The 21,902-nt window shown below is 35.6% G+C and overlaps 3 protein-coding genes across 4 annotated transcripts; 2 read left to right on the forward strand and 1 right to left on the reverse strand.

Moving 5' to 3' along the window:
* Positions 1-1,142: 1,142 nt before the first annotated feature.
* Positions 1,143-10,684, reverse strand: LOC135623159 (ankyrin repeat domain-containing protein 2A-like). Of its 2 annotated transcripts, none has more exons than XM_065125773.1 (6): positions 10,231-10,684; positions 6,064-6,151; positions 2,454-2,518; positions 1,749-1,835; positions 1,595-1,644; positions 1,143-1,481 (listed from the first exon to the last, which is right to left on the reverse strand). In XM_065125773.1, the coding sequence occupies exons 1-6, from the start codon at positions 10,309-10,311 to the stop codon at positions 1,370-1,372; spliced, it is 483 nt and encodes a 160-aa protein (XP_064981845.1). In that variant the 5' UTR covers positions 10,312-10,684; the 3' UTR covers positions 1,143-1,369. The 2 variants fall into 2 exon arrangements, with proteins under 2 accessions (XP_064981845.1, XP_064981846.1); XM_065125774.1 differs by having other exon boundaries at positions 1,749-1,817; positions 10,231-10,459.
* A 2,062-nt stretch (positions 10,685-12,746) lies between these two features.
* Positions 12,747-17,053, forward strand: LOC135623160 (NAD(P)H:quinone oxidoreductase-like). The gene is made up of 3 exons (XM_065125775.1): positions 12,747-12,973; positions 13,047-13,238; positions 16,593-17,053. Exons 1-3 carry the CDS (start codon positions 12,874-12,876, stop codon positions 16,895-16,897), a joined length of 597 nt encoding a protein of 198 aa, XP_064981847.1. The 5' UTR covers positions 12,747-12,873; the 3' UTR covers positions 16,898-17,053.
* Positions 17,054-18,553: 1,500 nt separating this feature from the next.
* LOC135623161 (uncharacterized) lies at positions 18,554-20,987 on the forward strand. The gene is made up of 4 exons (XM_065125776.1): positions 18,554-18,921; positions 19,008-19,146; positions 20,527-20,612; positions 20,728-20,987. Exons 1-4 carry the CDS (start codon positions 18,592-18,594, stop codon positions 20,854-20,856), a joined length of 684 nt encoding a protein of 227 aa, XP_064981848.1. The 5' UTR covers positions 18,554-18,591; the 3' UTR covers positions 20,857-20,987.
* Positions 20,988-21,902: the final 915 nt, after the last annotated feature.

Consider the following 21,902-nt stretch of genomic DNA (forward strand, 5'->3'; position numbering starts at 1 on the left):
TGCATGATGTTAACGTGAGATCAGTTGAGTCGTGCGTCATGTATATAGTTTTTAAGATAAAATAATAAAAAGAGATTATAAATAGTAATATACAAATTAAAAGTGAGGTGGACATTATTGGGAAAAGGCTCAAAATGTGGGATTTTTCATGGAAACCATCCTAGAACATATAGGCGTTAATTCGAAGTAATAGTAACATAAATCACAAGATCGTAGGCCGTGTTCGATGGACAAATCCTGGTTGCTCCATGTTAAATGATATAATAATTTTTAAAATTCCTTATATCACTAATGCTTGAAATTGTTTGAAAAGCTAGTAATGCATTGGGTATCAGGAAGTTTCGTTCAAATTGACGATGGGTAGAAATGTAGGACATCCACACGTCAATTCAAGGGACAGGATGGCTCCATGTAATCCAACAAAATTAAGTAACCATTCTTTCAAGTTAATTTTCTATCACAATCAACGCCACTATCAGGCGCTGCCATTTGCATCATAAATTGCACTTTGACTAGTTAAACTATAGACTGCTATTTCCTATCGATACGCCATTCTCTTTGTCGAATGTCATTTTCCTTGGCGTATACTAAGGAGATATCTTACTATCGTAGGTACAAAATATATTTCCAATCGTCATGAAAGAATACGTGGTGGGGTCCCTAGCATCTTCCACTATACATTATAATTAAATTATCTAAAAGTTTACACACATGATACAAACCAAAAATATTCGCTCCCTTTAGACTAAGAATCCTCCCGTTAAATTGATTTAGCAGTGTTCCACACAAGTTGATGACCAAAACCAAGTTTCTAGTGTTGTTCATTGGCTTTATTCATGCAAATTATTTGCTTAAGAGTGATGCATATTACTGATATATATATATATATATATATATATATATATATATATATATATATATATATATATATATATATCTCACCCTGGCTTACCTCTTCTGCCAAAGACGCTTCTGATTGAAATTTCTGACTTGTTATACCGTGAGTGTTCTTCTCAATCAAAAGCCTGCCAGACCAGCAACAATATGTGAGATAAGTGGATCCAAGAAGCATGGCTACCATTATCTAGAGCATAAAAGTTCCTGCGGGAGAATGCATCACACACACCTCAAAGCCCAGTGGGTCAGATCAAGGTTCGCTTGAACTCAATGTCTTGATAATTCATGCTTATCAATCACATCAAAGATTTTATAATGAAACATATTAACTCGTTTAATAGTGAGGCGAAACAAGATAAAGATCATTCACATGATGCATTTGTCATAAGAAGAAACTCCTGACTCGTGCAAGCAACTAGTTTCTTGCATTATGAAACTAGTTTTAGGAAGTTTTTGTAGTATAGCTCGTGTGCTAAGATATATTAACATCATCAAGTTCGAGTTGGGCTACCGTCATATTGATTGCATTGATCACATCCATCTTTCCTCTGCTCACAGCTTCATCCATTGGAGTCCTCTCATGGCTGCCAAACGGCCATGGAAGCAAGCAAAAGCAACATTGTGAAAGAACCAAAGTAGATTCCAGGTCAATCTCTCTATAAAAGAATGTATTTCTAGAAGGTGGCACTAAATTTACCTGTTTAGCAAACTTACGCTAGCTCCCCCCTGGATCAAAAGTTTGACTACCTGGTGGGGTTTTTTTTTTTGGTTTCATTTACAAAATGTTATTGATCAGTGGTCAACAATAATAAACTAGAAAGATCAATAATCACCAAATAGGAATCCCTTACCTCTATGTGTCCATTGAGGCAAGCCCAATGAAGTGGTGAATTCTTTTCAGAGTTCAAAGCATTCAAATCCTGCTTCATGGAGGCATCCTCATTAAAAAAGAAAAAAGAAAGAAGCATGCCATCAAGCTCCAAAAGAAATAGGCATTACAATTCTGAACAAATTGGTGCCCATGTTTGTGTGTAAACTTAATGTTAAATACTTGACAGATTGTAATTGACCAATAGTTTATTCATCCTAGATCTAATCAAACATGGTAAGTGACAGCAATAGCAAACTCTAATAATGCTAATTGAGCCAAAACCTTCATAGTTCAAACATAGTGACTAAGAAAACGTGATATCGAAATAAGCTCTCGCATTTACTATCCAAATAAGCTCCCACAATGTGATATCCAAATAATGCTAATAAGCTCTCACAACTACGTGATAAGGCATTCATGCATCATCTTCAGTAATAAGCAAAATGATGAATTTTTTACTAGAGATTTTTAATAGAATGAAAAAAGATGATTGGGACTCATAATTTAATTGAAGAAATGAAATTAAAAAAAAAACAGAGAACTCGTAGCTGCTGAATATTAACATACTACTCAAAAAGATAAAGATTACTTTTTAAAATAAATAAAGACAGCAGTCAACATTAGTAGTGACAAGTTTATTAGTTATGGTAATTCGTAATCAGAAATTTCGGATACTACTACTCACTGCTCCGTTCTGAATAAGATATTCGACAATTTCAAGATGCCCATTAGCAGCGGCCATATGAAGAGCTGAAAATTCATTTTAGAGAAACAAAGTTACTCCAGGAGAACATCAAGCAGAACAGTACCAAGACAAGAAGTTTGATTTTCATAGCAATGAAACAAAATATTGAAGATGCCATATACAATGATGGAAGTCAAATATTAGGAAAACCAGAACCATGACTCTCACAATAGTGAAAAATTAGGAGTGAGGATCTTGACAAAAGGTACACATCATTTTTAACTAATCACCGAAAAATTTTATAGTCATCCATGGTCTATGTTCAGAAAAGGACTAAAATATGTGTCATAGAAGAACAATGGTTCAATTTTAGAGGGCCTGCAGAGAAATAGGAGAAAAATACATGAGATTTTCCATTTTAAATGGGCCCTATCCAAACTTATGCCACTCCCACAATTAACAAACCAATCAGAAATCAAGTTAGATTCAATGTATCTGTAACAAAATTTTACGACATAATCTAACATATTAAAGTTTTGTAGAGAGAAGTCAGACATAATCCAGTTTCAGCAGATTGGACTAGCAGATTAGCAGAGCTTCATGATGAGACTATAGCCTCTATGTACAAAACTGATTAATCATTGCAGATCTAAATAGGCAAACTTTGAAGCAGGAAATACCCATAAGAGTTGCTCAAGAAATATTACTGCAACCAAAAAGCCAGTGAGGAGAAACAAAGAAGTCGTCTGACTTAGCTCGAACCAACCAGGAGGATAAGAGAATCCCAACTAAACCATGGCAACTAGTGGCATAATTTCTCTTAGGATGAACCAAAGAGTCAATAAGACTAATTACAAAAAGCTAAAGCAGAATAGCACACAACAGGTAGAAAACACAACCATTGTGGAATATCCTTTCATTATGATCATCTATTCATTATTGATGTCATAAACAAAGCCCAAAGATATAGCAGCACAAATGATGCACTTGGTCTCAAAATTCTAGGAAGCCTTAGAGCATCAGTACAGGTGATGCACGGTGCAAGCTTGGATACCAACTCAATGCCTACAAGCAACAGATATTGTGACACTAAATCAATCTCTTTCAGATTTAACTATTTTCCTTTTATATGTAAGCTCTGATAAAAATTTAGATGTTTTGAGAATTTTTAGGTTGGGAACATTTGTATAGCATAACTTTTGAACTTCATGTTCGCAAATATATTAATGTAGTCATACTTGTGTATGTCTATCATGATTTTGCAAGATGCAACCACTTACAGATGGTCTATTTTCAGTTTTGTTTACAGGTCTCATTTCATTTTTTCTTCCCAAAAGACACATTTTTCTTCATTTCAAGTGAAGTAATGTAATGACCCATCTACTCTCACCTGGTATGAGTCCCCACATCTACCACCTCTCACCACTGATCTCTCTTGTTATTGACATGGTGCTCATCTGAGAACCCGGTTCTCATAACTTCCATCACAACTCTGTTTATCACATATTACTATTAAGATGCTCCATTGGACATGAGCTATGAAGTATTAACTAAAAGCTATTGCCAGTGATGTACTCTACCACTAAACATAAGCCTCATAATCCTTCATTCCTTTTCAGCATTGTTCTTACCTCGAGTATTGATTAGAATGAGGCTGAGAAGTGTATAATTTGCAATTCTAGGTATATGGAAAATACAGTCATATATGTAGAATTTATGGGGGCAAAAATCTAGCCAACACTAGACAAGTGCTTCACAAAATAATCCCCAAGAAAACTTCAACCTGAGAAAACTAAGATCTTCATACTATCTTCAACATATGGATAACATGTAAATATACATACACATGTGAAGAACATTGTCTATGTTTGGCAACATATTTACATTTTTAATATGCATTCGGAGTGAATCTACAGTTGTAAAATGCTTTGAGTGTTTGATAAACAATAGATGAAAACTGTATTTTAAATGTGAATTAGCATAAGTGTTGTTTGGTAAAATTGTATTTCAAAAGTCTATTAAATATTATATAACAAATTTACCCTTTTAATGTTTTTAATATCTATTCAAAAATGAATACATATTTTTTATTTAAATTAATAAGTAAATAAATAAATGAATGTATGTAATCTTACAAAAAAATTTGTATGACGAAACATATAATACATAAAAAATATAATCATATGAATAATGTAAAATAATTTTTGAAAATAAATAAATAAAGTTTCACCTTATAGACGACAAATCATGTTCGTTTGTCATTAAATCATGTTGACAATTTTCTGATTTTAAATAATATCACAGGGTACTTTGGAAATTTGAAGAATTACATTAGCATTCCACAAATATAGAAATGCTAATGCTATCCTAAGGTAGCATCCACATTTGAGCATTTACAATACAGTATCCAAACCAAATGTGATTTGAAAAAAATTTACCAAACATCAATTCACATTTGAAATATGCATTAGGCCCTCAATACATATTTCAAATGTGTTCCCAACCACACTCATTACATTCAAGCAACTTGAACACTACAACCGAAGTTGTTGATTGACTAATATTTGATGAGAAAATGTAGAATTTAATTATATGATTGTTTAAAACAACTTTATGTGATTCGAATTCTTATACAACTATTCTTTAGATTCTTATAAAATGTTGGCCTTTTAGAGGCAAAATAATACTTTATAGTTTTTGACTGTTTAATTAGTAAATGAAGTTGGCTTAAATTCAAAAGTAAAAATAAACAGCTAACATAAGGAACATTGCATGAGAGCTGTAGTTAGAGTTTTGCAGTTTAAGGACAATCTGTCTTCAGGTTGTACTGCACCTCAATGTGCTTAGGTACAGAAGGAATTTAACCAAAATTACCTTCTTTTCTTAATCCTTTCACATTTCATTTATCATATTGAGTAGGATCCACTTCAAAAGATCAACCCATTTGATTATACCAAGATAATTTTACAATCCAAGATTATGGCAATTGAACAGAAGTGATATAGCAAAGAAGGCCAAACATATTTAATACTCTACAAATCTACAAATAAATGAATCAAGCTTACACACTGGTTCCTCGACTTTTTTGCCACAAAAATTGAACATTGGATGCTACTGGTAGATCTTTAAAGGAAGCAAGGCACACAATAAACTTGTAGGATCCATCTTAATAAATAAAAGAGCTGTTTGATGGCTCCAGTATCACGGATCAAGTGTTGTGCTATGTCGAGGTTTCGAGAGTAAACCTACAAGAACTGGATACATGTTCAATGAGGAGCCTTTTAGTCTTTCCTGCAGACTCATCCTAGAAAGCAACCAACCCCTCGGGCACCTGTGTATAATTGGTTCTCTAACCCACAGAGAGAACTTTTGGTTACTAAGTCTCTTTGAAATATGCCAATAGGTATATTTACATTTTGTAACATAGAAATTTATATCAAACAACTTTTATGTTCATGAACATAATCTTCAACTCCTACTAGTTATGGATAAAGAAAATGAACTAAGACCGTCGTTACCATCAATCACAAAAGTATAAACAGAAAGGTAAAGTCAACACTTTTCATATTAACCAATCAAAAACATTTTAAACTTGAATTAAAGATCACACCTGTTCTTCCTTGAGAATCTCTGGAATTAGGAGAAATGCCCACCGAAAGTATGCTTACCAAATCTTCCAAGTCATCATATCTAGCAGCCTGCTACAATAAAAAAAAATGCTCTGTTAATTATCTTCTGCAGCAGAAACAAAGTGCCATCTTCCGCAAAAAGAAAGTAACTTACTAATAAACTCAACAAAGTGCTGACGACGATTAGAACAAAAGTATATATATCTTTAAGGTGAGAAAGATAAGAGCTATAGAACTTCAAAAAACAAAATGACGGCAAGAATACATAGTTCCATATTAAGCACATGGTTAGTATCTTCAATTTGAATTGTTTTAACAAAAGATCTTATGACGCAATATATATTTATCAAGAAAACAGCCATGACAGAGTTAAAAGTCTGAAAAGTTAATATCAAACAGTACCAGATTGTTTGTTGTGAGATAATTGTTGTTAATATGCAATGACTAACTAAACATAAGATGAAAGCATAAAGATTTTGAGCTATCAAATGTTTATATGCCCAAATGCTTACATGAGATTTTTTGTTATATTACACCAGTGATTTCAATAAGCACTCGGGCGCTCACCTAGGCGCTCGGGCGAGGCGAGGCGAGGCCCGAGCGCCTCGCTTCATTTCCAGGTGGCGCGCTTCAAAGAGGTGCCGCCTGGGGGCTCGCCCGAGCCCAGGCACCGGGCGCTTCGGGCGAGCACCTAGCGCCTCGGACGTTTTTGGACCTTGGCGCCTAGCGCTTTTTAAATCATTGTATTACACAGATTCTATATCATGCAAGTTTAGTTTAGACCCTCTGTCTAAACCATCGAACCTCTCATAACTAAAACCACATAAGATCTACCCTATCCAATCATGCGTCAGAGAGGATTTGACCTTTTATAGATTTTATTGTGTATGCTTAGCTTAGACCCTATGTCTAAAACATGAAACCTCTCATAACTAAAACCAAATTAGATTGACACTAACCATTCATGTGTCCGCTAATATTTGGCCTTTTGTGCAATCATAAGAAGTTGCAATCAAGGTATCATGTTATTATCTGAATCAATGTTTGCAATACAGTATCGTACCATCCAGTACGAGCGGTACATACCGGTCCACCAACAGACCGTCACACGGCCTGCCTGCTACCAGGTGGTATCAGGCATTTGGCCTCGTATCGGGCGATACAGGACTGTACCGGGCAGTAACTGTTGAAATTCAACCATTACCAACCTGTATTGGTTGATTTCGACCATTACCGACCTGAACCGAGTGGTAACGATCGGTAACAATGTTCCAACGGTCAATTTGACTGTTGGAGGCCTCCTTAAGGGGTTTTAATCTCTTTCCTCCCCTCTATTTCACTCTCACACTCTCTTAACTCTCTCAAACTCATTTTTTTCTCGTGTTCTCTCTCTTATTCTTACATTTTCACTCTTATAAACTCAATAAAGCAACGAATTGTGAATTGAATCAAATTTAAGAGGCTAATTTGGAAGGATTAAGAGGAACTTTTTAATAAGAGATATGTATATCTACACATGTGATTACTTAATTCATTTGAATCTTAAAATTTAAGTTGTATACAAAATAATCTAACAATTCAAATATTTTTTTTGTAGACAATTCAATATTAACGGAAGGACGTTTCAATATGAACCGAAATTGCGAGCCTTACACAAGGCTACTCCTCAAAGCCCAAAAAGGAGAGTTTTATGCTCATTTTAGGCGTACCGCTCAATACGCCCTGGCGTACCACTCGATATGTCGTATCGTACCATACCGTACCGTGCAAAGCTCGGTACATTGGTATAGCATGAGATTAAAAACCTCGATCTGAATATCCTAATTTATTACAGTTATCTGATCTAAGGTTTCAAACTGTTCAGCATGGACCCAAGTCAGAAAGACTACAATGAAAAATGGCACAGATTAATTTATCCGGGCAATTCTAAACAAATGAAACTAAACTGTAATAACTGGTTCTTAGTTCATTTGACCTAGATGCTCAAATCCCAATAAATCCATACTGATCACCGTAGACAATTCTTAATCACTATGGGTTGTGATCTTGACTAAGTTTATAGTATCTTTTAGCTAGAAATGTTTTTCTTTTATAAGTTCCTTAATTTTCCAGTTCTATTGTGCATTACTTAATTTTTTTAGTGTTATTTGATTTTTTTACTCTTCTAAACTTTTATTCCATTGTTATACAACATGCCAATTCAATAATCTAGTCTAGCTGGTGGTGATTCCATTTCTAAAAGCTATTAGCAATCAGCAAATTTAATCTAAAGCCTTGAACCTTAGACGACCACTGGAGACCAAAAAATCCCACCATTATCAAGCCACTAGAATATATGAACGTTGAGACAATTAAATGGCAACTGAATCAATCCTAAGGTCATAGCCAGGACTACTCAGTCTACTATGATGTGATATATACTAAAGCATTTAGTGAATTCACAATGTGAATCATAGTTATTTCATGCTTGGCGTCCTTCAGAACTAGAGTCGGTTCCATATTGCGCTTCACCAGAATAGGTGATCAATTGGTTCACCATGTCTCTTTAAAGGAGTGCCAACTGTTTCATGTCATCGTAAAATTGATTGATCTTTCTACTTTAAACACAAAGGGATAATCCACAAATATTGGTGATCAATTGGTCCAACATGTCTCTTTAAAGGAGTGCCACCAACAATTTCATGTCATCATAAAATGGATTGATCTCTATACTGCAAACACCAAGGAATAATCCACAGATATGATCAGGCTCCAGTGCAGCCTCGAAAGTCAAGAGAGTGCCTTTGTGATCCATACTAGTCATAAATTGCAAAGGCAGAAAACAAAAATTTGTGTTTAGCAAGTTCTTTCTCACAAAGATTTTATGGCATGTAATGACAAAAGGATCATTGCAACCTAAAAGATAGTATGTCATAAAAGAAAAGATACAATGTGCCAAATGATAAGTTTAGGCTCCATTTGGAATAGACAATTAGTTAGTGCACAGTGAACAGATTATGAGAAGTGATTAATTTTTAAGTAAATAGAAGAAAATAAAAGAACTAATATATAAATTGTTTCCAATGGCAATTTTCCTATATTTGAGGACAGAAATAGTACATCATAAACTATTGACTAAGAAAAAATCAAAATGATATCAATATGAAACCATAACTGGATAGGGATAAATCAAAATAGGCAATTTTGCTTGCGAAGAGGATATTAATGTATTGGCCAGAAGTAAATGAGATGGGTATTCAACAAACTAGAGTTCAATTGAGCAAACTCAGGAACGATTCAACAGTTCAGATTTGGCATTAAGCCTGCTATTGCTTATTCTTACTTGATTTTTAAAACTAAGATTTTTGCACTACCCATCCAAATTACTCATCGATTGAAATGACCAACTCTTTTAATAAATTCACCTGCTGTTTTTGCTTTTCCTTTATGTATCTTATAATGCTCATCAGTGATTTATTTTCGTTGATATGAAGCCTGTTACTCTGGTTTTATTGCTGCAGTTAATTAATAGTCACAAGTTCCTTCAAGTACATAGTAAATTATGCTTATGTCAATTTTGTATGTAATTTACTCGAACTAAAATGCATTCACATATGACCTACCCACAAAAAGATCTTCAGTTATTCTTACTAGTCATCAGCTTCATTTTCTAAATGAACAAGCGTGATTTTAGCAATATATGCATCATGTGGATGACAAAAGCATGTGAGATGCACTGTTCAGACAACAGCTTGATCACTGTAACCTGATCTCTGGTAGAGTTTTACCATACTTGTGTCATGAACATACTCTTCTTTTTTTTTATTTCATATGACAATCAGACCAAAAGAAACAAAAAACCCTTTGATGGTTTGAACTCTCTTAAAGGCCATTCACATACATCACGATCCACACTGTCCAAGTTAACTTCATTCCTTATGACATAGAGATCCCTTATCAACTAAACCACAAAAAGATACCCTAGAAACAATAATCGACACCGAAGTCAGGTTACAAGATGAAAATTACTGCCCTAAATACACAAAAAGGTGAAAATCGTAACAAACATAATGACAGAGAAATTGCATCCAATGTGTTCGACGAAACGCCTCAAATGGCAAGAAGAGATGAAAGCAAAGTTTAAGAACAGAGAGTGGAGGAAAAGTGACCTCAAGCAAGGCCTGGACTTGGTCGGCCGTCACCTCGCCGGCGGTTGACTGTTGTGCGGGCGTGTCCGTCGCCGTGCCCATGAAACCTCACTTCCCCTCGCAGCACAACAGATGGCAGGAACGAGGCGGCTGCTGCTGCTGATATACCTATCCACTGACGACCGACAGGGATTATATAGAAAACAGGTCTAAGCTCACTGCTCTGTGACCTATGATACGATGACCGGAAGAGAAGAGGGCCGGAGTTGGACTTCGAGCTTCCCTTGGATGCTTGTGATCAGAATATCGAAGGCGGGGCAGAGGAAGGACGCAGAAGGCCCAGCTGGTCTCCCCAGAATGCATAGAAGTGGAAGAAAGGCGCAGGAAAGCAGCATTAAAGAAAGATCTAAATGAGCTTTAAAGAGAGGCGGCGAGAGCCACGGATTCCAAGGCCGTGCAACGACGATACCCTAATTTTAATTAGGGGTAAATAAATATTTTTACTATATAAAGAAGCTTACGGTTAGCCATAAGAGAAGGAGAGAGTCGTTCGGGTGATCATCAGGAAAGATCAAAGGGATCCCATTCCTTTTGTTTGTCTATCTTTCATAAAATATTTTATTAGGAAGAAAACCTTTTTATTATATCTGAAAGGCCACATTTCGATATTATCCACGTGGACCTAAACAAAACAGATACAATGATACATACGTGAAACTTTAAGTCCGATGTGATACGCAGCATATACGTGATGAGCAGTCGCTCATCACCCCCTTCGTACAAACAACATTATCACGATACAATTATCCCGGAAAACTTCGGGCAACGTCATGTGACGTTGATCCATGCAGATTGATCGATACTCGTAAAGAAGCTTAAACCAATTGCTTGAGAAATAAGCCATAATTAATTGATCTTGTACGGTCAACTCATCCTTACATGTATAAAAGTTAACCCTCAGAGGGGGAGGATTTTCGCGCATTCAACTCAGTCTTATTCCACTAAACGCTAACTTAAGCTTCGGAGGGGTTGAGTCGAAAAATCTCCCTCCCAACCTTGATCTATGTGTAGGGGCTGACAACGAAGAAGTAAGTAACAAGACTCATAGCTCAACCCGACTCGACTCATACTTCTGCTACCCCAAGTCTACGTGTGGGTGATCTTGTACATCCGGGATCAGACCAAGTCGTACTGACTCCTCGATCACGACGTAAAGGTTCACTAACAATATTTTTCTTAAAAATTATATTATTCTTTCTTTCTCTCTCTCTCTCTCTCTTTCTCTCTCTCTCTCTCTCTCTCTCTCATTATATGTATTAATTTTTGAAGTTTTGTAGAATAATTTATTTCATGATATATGGATATGGAGTTGCATTCAGTTTTCCTTTGTGTTATTTTGAGTTCAAAATTTTGAACGGTGTGGTGGATATATTTAAGAAAATTATTAGTCCTTCTAGCACTAAAGCACCAGTAGATTCTAGCTAATCATTGATATCTCAAGCACAAGAGCAACACTCCAACTTTCGTGTGAAGAATTGAGGATGAAAATAAACCTACTTAGTTTTAGTGGCTTAGAATCCATTTATTTGTTGTATGAATAAATGTTATGCTTGAAATATTAGTCTTATTAAGTGAATAACAAATGTTCATATTTTGTGTAAATACATGTAGATTTAATATTATCATATTATTAAATTTTTACTAAGCATGTATTTAGTAAGTTGTTTGAGTACCATGAATCTTGTGTTTTAAGTATTAATTTTATTTTATTTGGCATGTGAGGCGATGATTGCCTATGTCAAATGATTTTTTATTTTATTGAGTTTCATGTATCAAAAATCATGGGCCATGGTTTTCCAAAATGATTTATAATAGTTCAATATTGACATGAGTATTTATATTTATTATATATATAATATTAATTTTAAATTAGGTTCTTTATAGTTCTCTTGGGCTTATATCTCATTTATGGATTTTAAGGAATTTTATTTAAGTCCACTAAGGCAGAGGTTATGAGAACTAGAAAAAAATATTTTTGCTAAAATAAATTTTGTTTCATAAATATTATGTGAATAATGATAATATATTAGTATATAAACCCGTGACATGATACATGGGATGACATTTAAGTCCACAAAAAATGTTATCCAGACTTTTATATAAGGAATTATTATGTATATAATATAACATATGATATGAAAAAAAGATTAAAAAATATATATGACGTGTGACATGTAGAAAAATATTATCATTTTACAAATAAAGTAAATATTTAAATTAGTAGATATTATATATGATTGCTTTTTGATCGCAATACATAAAAAATCTAAATAATTTATTGTGAGTATACCAACGGTATGGTATACAAGTCATACATCTATACATACTTTTCATGGTAGATCTTTAAAGGAAGCAAGAACTGTTTCTAGAGTCAAAGCACAAGAACTGTTGCGTCATAAATGAGACCAATTTATCTCTTTTATAAGAATATTTTTTGCATAAAAAAATCTGCAGTAATTCATTAAAAAAAATGTCGAATAAATGCGACGAGGAGAATAAGATCAAAGGTGGTCCAAAAGCATGGGAGGATGATATATTTATTTAGGAGGCTTTTTTGTTAGCAACAGCAACTGCATTCGAGGGAGAGAGAGAGAGAGGGGAGAGATGGAAGGGGCGGGGTTGGCGATGAAGCCGGTGATCAAAGTCGCGGCTCTCTGTGGCTCCCTCCGCAGGGCTTCCTTCAACGGCGGTCTCATCCGCTCCGGTAAGCCACCCTCCCCCTTCCTCTCGAAAGTCGTTGATCCTGCTTCCCTCTCCCTATTATTGTTGTTCTGCAGCCATCCAGCTGTGCGACGAGTCCATCGAGGGGATGAAGATCGAGTACGTCGACATCGCTCCCCTCCCCTTCCTAAACACCGACCTCGAGGTCGACGGCAAGTTCCCCGTGCCCGTGGAGGCCTTCCGGCGGAGGATCCGCGGAGCTGACGCCTTCCTTTTTGCTTCCCCCGAGTATAACTACTCCTTCACCGGTAACCTACCTACTTTGTAGCCCGTTTGATTGTTGTGTAGATCGCCTTCTCCGAAAAGGATGTGTTCTCTCGTTTGCGATTCTTATGCTTGGACTCTGGTTAATTATGTAAATTCTTCGTGAATTGACTGTTTGATGCCACTTTGACGAGCCTGTCATTGAACCTGATTTAATTTTCTTTGTAGAACTCAATTATCTCCTTGATAGCACTAAAGAAAAATTCCCATTGTGTTTATTTCATGCGAAATCATAAATTTTAGCAGAAACAATTTACTCGCCCTCTTGTATGCCTCCATGATGTCCCGCTGCTCTAATTGGCCCATCTAGCTGATGTTGTCTTCTTCGACGAGGTTTCCTTACCATCAAGGTTTACAATCTCGGTAGTACACCGATAGTGAATCCTGTCGACTGTTATGGTACCAGAATACCGGACAATTTTGCCGATCTGTATCATCTATATAATTGAAAAAGGAATCAGGAAATTAATATTATTTGCTGCCGAGCCATATTTTGTGGTTTCCAGTCCTTGGTCGTGGTCTGATCGATATGTATATGTACTGATCCGGCTGGTATTTGAATTCTTGATTTTTCACAAAGGTGCCCTCTTGTTTTCTCCTCCCAACTACTCTCTGCACATTTTAATGTGATTTCTCTTGTGGTTGTACATAAGAAGTACACAGATGGCACATTATGTATAGGAAACATGTGACCTACATGGTCCACGCAGTGAGGCACCTTTTTCAGGAATGAAATGTTGGAACCATGGGTTAGGGCCAAGGTGGATAGAACGTCACACATGGACAAGACAGAAACTTCAAACAATATCTACCAATTTTTTGTTTCATTATCAGGTTCCATGATTGTATAGCCTTATTTCATTTTTCTTAATTTTGCTGTCCTGTCCAACCTCTATCATTACCTTGCAATCCATGCTTGAGTTCAATTTTACCAGAACCAAGAAGTCAACTTTTACATTCTTTCCTAATGAAATTGATATTATATAATAGCCACCTTCGTTTTTTTATATAGTCTAAGTACCTTGTCTAAATTATTGCAAGATACAGTTTTGTGAAGTGGCTTTATGAAGTCGATATTAAATTATAGTGCTGTATTGGTTAAATTTGTAGCTGTCAATGACAGCTGTAATATGCATACAAAATGCCTAGCCAGAAACTGAACATATCTGACTCCAAGGTTGAACGTGGTTTAAATTACCGGTCCAACTGAGCAATGGTATAGAACGATATAGCTCAGTACTCTTTAATGTATCTCTCTTCTTTTTTGTCATATTCTTTTAGTGATATTGGATGGCACACATTGGTGTACCACATAGTATCTCAGTTCCGTTTCAGTTTTGTAGGTTGAAACCAATAACAAATTGGTATCTAAAACCTTGATACAAGTGATTTCTGAAATCACTACTTTAACCTTGATTTCTGTTATAGCATATACTTTGATACCAAATCATAGACAATTTCATGTTAAGTCAACCATGAAAAGAAAAATGAAAACAAATGAAAAAAGATTAAGAAAAGGCTTTGTACTTCCACTTGCTTATCTCATCCGTGCATACCCATTTATTATGCATATATACGTGCATCTGTTGGTGCTAGTTTGTGCAGTTGGTTATTTGTCTGACATGCAGTAGCATCAACCGGCATGAGCTTAGATGTCCCTGTTTTTGTTGTTGATGTTCCTTCATGAATCATCTAACATTGTGCCATATTTTTGCTGTGTATGTAGTCAGCATACTACAACTATAATCTTTTTTGTTGCTGATACTCTGAATTTCTATTGGCATATTTAGTTCACAATGTACTATTACCAATTCATCAGGTAGCTATACGGCCGTGAGGACATAAGACAGTCATCATATATTAAATCTTACCCTTCTGCCACTCCGTGCACTCCATATGCTTTTCACATTGTGTGGCTGAGAAAAGGGGACCTTTGGTCCATTATGTTTATTTTCTGAAGCAACTAAAATATAAATTCTATTCTAGTCACTATACATTTTTGCATAGTTTAGGAATGTGTCAAGTCATGCACCATATTTATCTTAATAGTCTAGATTAAGTCAAACATGGTTATTTCACATAATATTTAATCTTATTTTTAGTGGCTAATTCAGGGTGCATTTAATATCAGAATTTTAGTTTTGTTGCTGCTTATTTGTCATATCTAGGTACATATTTGGTTAAAGCTATGGTCAATAGGAATTAAATTCTGAAAGATAAGATGCTTCATTAAATAGGATTTAAAGTTTAAACTTCAGTAGATAGTGTTTAAATTTTAAACCACTTATCTGCAATCTTTCTCCTCTTAGTATTTTCTTGGACTTCTTCAAATTAATTGTTTGGGGCAATTGTGTACTCAACCTTTGCTATGTCAACATGTGCCTCTCGAATATAGTCAGTGGTACATATGAAATGAATTCACATGTGAAATAATCTTTAGATTATTAAATTTCACCAAGTCTTGAATTAATCAACCTTAGTATTATTTGTCCAAGAGTTATTTCAGGTGTATCTTTGGTTGGATAAGTTTCTGAGTTAATTAACAGTCAGACCTGAGCAGAGAATACTCTTTGATTATGCCTCTCTTTCTATTTGCTTGTTATTGTTGTTTCTCTTTTTGGATACGTATTCCTCTTTGTAGTTCTCATCTTCTTCAATCTCAATTCTTCCTCCAAGCTCTTGTTATGTTATTCATATCAGTTCAAAAGCGATCTAGAAACATCACTAGTGAGTGATCAGCAGATCTCTATTTGCTAGAGTTCTCTTTGGGCTTCGACTAGCAGATTGTGACAGGAACAAATTTGATGACATTTTATGTGGTTGTATGTCTTGAAGTAGAACTTCTACCATGCTGTTTTAGTAATTGGCATCCACAAGCTATTAGAATCAATTTCTTCAGACTTTAAAGGATGTAATTTTTTGTATAAATCGCAACTCTTGTAATATTATGTCTCAAATTGATATCTGATCTGGTGAAAAGAATTATATGTATAATTGGTTTTTAAAAGGCACTTAAAACTCATTGTCTAGAAATTAACAGAGGTTTCGAGTGATATATCAAATTATCAATAGCACTTTAAACTCATGATATGGAAATAGCACTGGGTTCTCGAGGACTCGAGATGTTGCTTTTCCTCTTAGCATCAGTTGTTATTGACTATCTGCATTCACTTGAATCTAGGGTTATGTATTTTGGGTAATCCTACTGACCTTTCATGCAATGAGAATCCTCCTTTATGAGTATGGCATCACCACTCCCTTTGGCAGTATATACTGATCTAGATAGATAAGTTATGATGAAATATCATCTCTCTTCACTTCTTTTTATATATATTTAGGTCCTTTGAAGAATGCTATTGACTGGGCATCAAGAGCTCCAAATGCATGGGCGGACAAGCCTGCTGCTATTGTAAGTGCTGGTGGAAATTTTGGAGGAGGAAGATCTCAGTACCATCTACGTCAGGTTGGAGTTTTTCTGGATCTTCATTTCATCAACAAACCAGAACTGTTTGTCCATGCATTCCAGCCTCCATCAAAATTTGACAGTGATGGAAATCTAATTGATCCTGAGATTAGAGAACGGCTGAAGCAAGTGCTTCTGTCGCTCCAGGCCTTCACCCTTCGTCTTCAGAACAAATGTTGAATTTCCAGATCACAGTCATTGGTGAATTGGAAGTGTTTTGTGTTTTTTGATTGACAATATTTTGCGGTAAAACCTATGAGTGTTCTTCTCGTGTTATTCAGCAAGCTGTGCTTGGTGATTTTTTTATAGTAATAAAAGAAACCTATGATTCCCTTAGTTTGTTGTACTGCTTGATAATTTCCAGGGTTTTCAAACATGGAAATAATTAATCTATTCGATGACATCAGTTGTGAATTGATGCATTTACTGTTCCCCATAAAGGGGAACATCTTTGATATCATATCAATATTACTATCTGCTATTTGCATTTTTAGACACTGAATTATTCTCCACATTACTAATTTGTAGACAAGAATTGTAAGTGCCACTTTATTAACGCAGTATGACCCATGTATTCCCACATCAATTCTCTTTGTATTATATCTACAATGACCATGCATAGACAGCTAATTAGTTTTTCTTTTTGTTCTCCATGTTGTGGTTAGTATGCTATGAATACAGATTAAAATGGTCAGATTTGAGTGCCTTAACTCTAAAGTTTTTGGATCTGCCTTCTCATGGAATGACTAATTTCCTCGATTAATCAAATAACAGACTGTGTTATTATTTTTGCAGTGATAATAGTTACTTGTGGTTGCTTTAGATCCTAGAAACTAGATCATCTCAGGGTGAAACTAAATCACTTTTCCTTTCCACACTCCTTTTGCTTTTTCTTTTTTGGTTAGCCATAGATGAATCAGTTTGTGTTGTAGAGGAAACTGGATTGATTGCTGTTAGCAGGTGAAGCACCTTCTTGCTTTTGAAGTGTGCAGAAGCTCTCATCTCTAATCTTAGCACTAGATCCACTTATAAGGTCCATAAATGTTGATTTACCTCATCTAATAATTTTTATATCTAAAATATCAGTTCTACCAACTTCAGGTGAGGCTTCCAAACATCACTCCTAAATTTTACACCTAGAAAATTAGTTTAGTATATGATCTATAATTTGTATATTTAAAATATTAGTCTAATATTGATGTGATAGTAAATATTAAGAGTTTAAAATTTTATTCAATATATATTAAAGATATTTGCTAGTGTAAGGATTTTAATTATTAATAATAAGGTTATATATCCAATTTTATCTTGACCATTTTCTTGAAAAGAAACTCATGCTATTATCACTAGAACAAGAAAAATATAATTTAGATTCATTCTGATATCGTTCAAAATATTAAGGTCCTTTACATGCAACCCTTCTTTTTAGATCCATAAAGAAGAGACAGATTAATTATGATTAATTGTAGGAAATGTTATGTTGCCTGAGTTAAAAAGACATATTAATACCTAAATCACTCCTAATATTTCATAATCATAATAAAATTATAAAGGATATTAATATCACTTTAAGAATTCTACCTCACTAGTGATTAATAGTTGATTGATAATTTTTTTAGTCAATAAATAATAGGTAAAGAAAACTCTTTCTTTACCCACCTTGTGATAGACTTAAATGGGCGCACCATTGAACTTCACCCACCTTGTTATTGGTCATTGGCTATGGCAGCCTCAGATGGGACCCAATATTGTTCTTGTCTTTGAATCCAATCACGACGCAGGTGGCGCAATAAGTAAGGTAGGTGGGTAGGAGAAGCATTTGCCCGTACTATTTCCATCAGATTCCACGGAAACGCTCCTTTCCCCACAAGTCCATGGGCCGTATTTATCCATGTCCGGTTCCCAACTGGGGGCGGGTTGTGGCGAATCCGATGGCTGCGGAACCACCGCACACGGGCGGCGCTGGTCTCGTCGTCGCCAACAATGACACCATCCGATCCTTCCTCGTCTCCACCGCGAAGGACGTCCGTCACCTCCCTGACGAGCTTCGAGATCTCGCTTCCGCTCTCTCGTCGCACAGCACCGTGCCCTATCGGTCTCTTAGGAGCATCTGGTCCGCCCTCCGCCCAGCCGACCGCCCCGCCCTCCGCTGCCTTTTCGCCGGCGCCGGTTTCGTCTTGTCGAGCCCGAAGCCCAGGGAGAAGGTGAGCGCCCGTGAAAGGTTGGATAATTCTTTCTTTCTGACGTAAGGGTCCTGCTCAAGGTTTGAACTCCGTGTGGAAATTGGTAGAGCGAAGAGCTGAAGGAGAGACTCAAGAAGCTCGCTGAATCGGCGGAGAGAAGGGAGTATCAGGAGCTTGTGAAGGACATTGCGCCCAAGAGAGAGGCTGCAGAGCCTTTCTCTTCCTATAAAGATCAGATAGGATTTGGTATTGATCTCTTTTTTGTTCTTCTAGTATTTGGAAAATTTTGATATATTTATTCTTCTGAAATTTGACAAATAGGGTTTTCATCTTTATATCCATGGTAGGAAAATTTGTTTGACTCTAAAGAGAGGTTTATCCCTAATCTTCTAAGAAACTTTTGTTGCATGTAGCCTCTGAATAATATGATATTAAGGCTCATGAACTTCTTTAAGTGCACCAGACACTCATATAGATTTGTAGAAAAGAAGAAAATTTTATTGATCTAGCTACGTGCCCTGTTTTAGTCATGACAAAAGCTAATGTTCATATGCTCCATGTGGATTAGAAAGCGTAGTTTTCTATAGAATAAATTTTTATGTTTTTGGTGAGGTGTCCATCCCTAGTATCTTAGTTATGCTCAATGGAAAGGTTAAGTTCTTCAAGTATAACCTTATCGACTATGCTAACCAAGATGTCTCACCTATGATGAAAGTTCCATAACCAATTAAAGAGATTTTCAGCAAGTTTTTCCCATAAATTAAGCTGCTAGGGTATCATTAAATTTTCATATTCGTTGTTGAAAAAATATTTTGTCCATAAAAAGCCCTTGCCTATTTGACTCATAATTGGCGAGAAGCCTAGCCTATTTGATGTACTAGGCTAATGCCTGAGCAGCAGCCTAGAAGCCTAGGCGATTGCCCAGGTAACAAGGATACCAAACCATTAATCACCTTTAAGTTGTATATGATTAAAAGTTTTCATACTATTAGAAAGCCATCTATTGAACAGTTTTGTTGTACATAAATGTTCCAAAACTTTAGTAAAGTATATTGAATTTGGCTTTGTTTTCTATAAAGAATTTGGAACTTCAACTGAGTTGAAACTTCTTTGAAGCCCAGAATATAAAATGCTAGCCTTCAACTTTTAATGAGAAATAATTGGTTCCGATCTTAATAGGGAAATATTGGATAATTTCTTTATTTGCAATAATCATGGATTTAGTTGATATGTATGGTGCAAATGTCTAGTAACCTAAATAAATTAACCTAGACTTTTTCATGTAGCTAAACATGATCCTGCCTCAACCAGTATGTGTTCCAACAATAGCCAGATGTGAAAGCTAAATTAACTAATTCTCAGTCATTTGTCTTTTTGAATCATTTGTTAACCTTGCAACCAAATATCTGCAACACAATTTGTTTAGGAATGATATTCCCTATAGTTTGTTAAACCATTATGCAAAAATGAATTTGCCTTAGCTTTCTGGTTCAGATTGATAATATAAAGCCTAAGTCCTACCAAGTTTAGAGAAAATTGATCAGATGAGTTTTATTTTTGGACATTCACAAAAGAGAGTACAAAGGACGAAGAACTGTTAAAGGTAGATTCTTTTTCCTTGCTCAGGTCTACATGTAGTGTTGATAATGTTCACGGGCTATTTGGTCGGTTTTGCTGCTTTCAGAGCTCTATTTAATCATAGTGCTGCACTGGTAAGTAGTCAGAGAAAAAAAACTCTTTCCTTCCTAAAATATTACATGGGTTATTTTTCCTTATCCTTGACAAGTGTCTAGACAGCGTACAGACCTTACAAGTTTACATTTGCAGAATGCAGCTGGAGGCCTCTTGGGAATGGTTTGTGGTATGCTACTTGAAACAGTTCTGTTTATATTTAGAACTTCCACCAAAGATGTGGCATCGTCAACCCAACGGAGTAATAAAAGGAAACTTCTATAGCATATGCCATAATTGTCATGGCAATCCAGAGATATATACATTTCTTGCTTATTTGGATGTTATCTGATATCATGGCATGGAAAACTCTACTTGTGTATTCTATTAAGAAAGAGATCTTTTAAGCTTCTGCAGATGTCAGCTGTTGTTGGGAACTGCTATAGAAACCTCTTCATTCAATTCCCAAGCTTAGGTATGTGCCATTTCTTAATGTAGCATCTTTTTTGGGCAAATCATGAGAGTTGAAGTCCTTTGTGATTTTGAAAGATTGTGATAATTTATTATCCTCTTTGGCTGCACAAAGATTTTGTTAACCTTTTCTGCTAGTTGTTATGGGTTTTCTGGCATGTGTTTCTTGTACTCTTTGGACACTCTTTTATGCATCTAGGTTTTTGGATCCAACTCAAGTATCTATTTTTCTATTTAAATATGTCCTTAATCTTATTAAAGAAAACTAAACCTGATTTTAGCTTCTCATTAGGTCCAAGCACTTGAAAGACCCAATCCACCATCATCCCTATCTCACTTTTGTGTTTTTTTGTTTTCTGCTGGAACTCATCTCAACTGCTATTAACAGCATTAAACCTGATTTATGTATATTAGTTGATCCAGTATGTGATCCCTATCTCATAAAACGTCCAAATCTGATTAATTATCTAGGTCTTTAAATCTGTTCCAAACTCGATTTAGGGGTATCCGGAGCAGTTTAAGCAAGTCAGTCGTCCTGAATATGTAAAAAAGGATATGAATCCGAAATTATTCCAACCTTTTTTTTCGCAAAGGCAATTGATGGATTCGATCCCAAAACCTTGTTATCAAGCAAGATCTTTACTAAGTGACATCTTCAATTAATCTACAAATTCCTTTTGGGGTTTCTTCTACAAGTTCCTTTTGCCCTTGGTTTGTAACTATCGAAGCAATTTATTCCTTAGGTAATTGCACTGAGATCTTCCTGTAGAGGTCTGCTAGGAGTCCTTGTTTCCAAAGCATGAATCAAGAACTCAATCTTTAGCTTAAAGTTTTGGTTGACTTGAAAAAAGACATTGTGA

The sequence above is a fragment of the Musa acuminata genome, chromosome BXJ2-9 (genome assembly GCF_036884655.1).
Source record: "Musa acuminata AAA Group cultivar baxijiao chromosome BXJ2-9, Cavendish_Baxijiao_AAA, whole genome shotgun sequence".
NCBI classification, from domain to species: Eukaryota; Viridiplantae; Streptophyta; class Magnoliopsida; order Zingiberales; family Musaceae; genus Musa; species Musa acuminata.

What these genes read in the sequence shown, in the direction of transcription:
- LOC135623159 (XM_065125773.1), bottom strand. Translation starts at nt 10,311, where the DNA reads ATGGGCACGGCGACGGACACGCCCGCACAACAGTCAACCGCCGGCGAG. An exon ending in AGATTCTCAAGGAAGAACAG is followed by an intron (nt 2,519 to 6,063) that starts GTGTGATCTTTA and finishes ATGAATTTTCAG; the next exon opens with CTCTTCATATGGCCGCTGCT. An exon ending in AGCGTAAGTTTGCTAAACAG is followed by an intron (nt 1,482 to 1,594) that starts GTAAATTTAGTG and finishes GCCGTTTGGCAG; the next exon opens with CCATGAGAGGACTCCAATGG.
- LOC135623160 (XM_065125775.1), top strand. Translation starts at nt 12,874, where the DNA reads ATGGAAGGGGCGGGGTTGGCGATGAAGCCGGTGATCAAAGTCGCGGCT. An exon ending in CGGCGGTCTCATCCGCTCCG is followed by an intron (nt 12,974 to 13,046) that starts GTAAGCCACCCT and finishes GTTGTTCTGCAG; the next exon opens with CCATCCAGCTGTGCGACGAG. An exon ending in GTATAACTACTCCTTCACCG is followed by an intron (nt 13,239 to 16,592) that starts GTAACCTACCTA and finishes ATATATATTTAG; the next exon opens with GTCCTTTGAAGAATGCTATT.
- LOC135623161 (XM_065125776.1), top strand. Translation starts at nt 18,592, where the DNA reads ATGGGCCGTATTTATCCATGTCCGGTTCCCAACTGGGGGCGGGTTGTG. An exon ending in GCCCGAAGCCCAGGGAGAAG is followed by an intron (nt 18,922 to 19,007) that starts GTGAGCGCCCGT and finishes GGAAATTGGTAG; the next exon opens with AGCGAAGAGCTGAAGGAGAG. An exon ending in TTAATCATAGTGCTGCACTG is followed by an intron (nt 20,613 to 20,727) that starts GTAAGTAGTCAG and finishes TTACATTTGCAG; the next exon opens with AATGCAGCTGGAGGCCTCTT.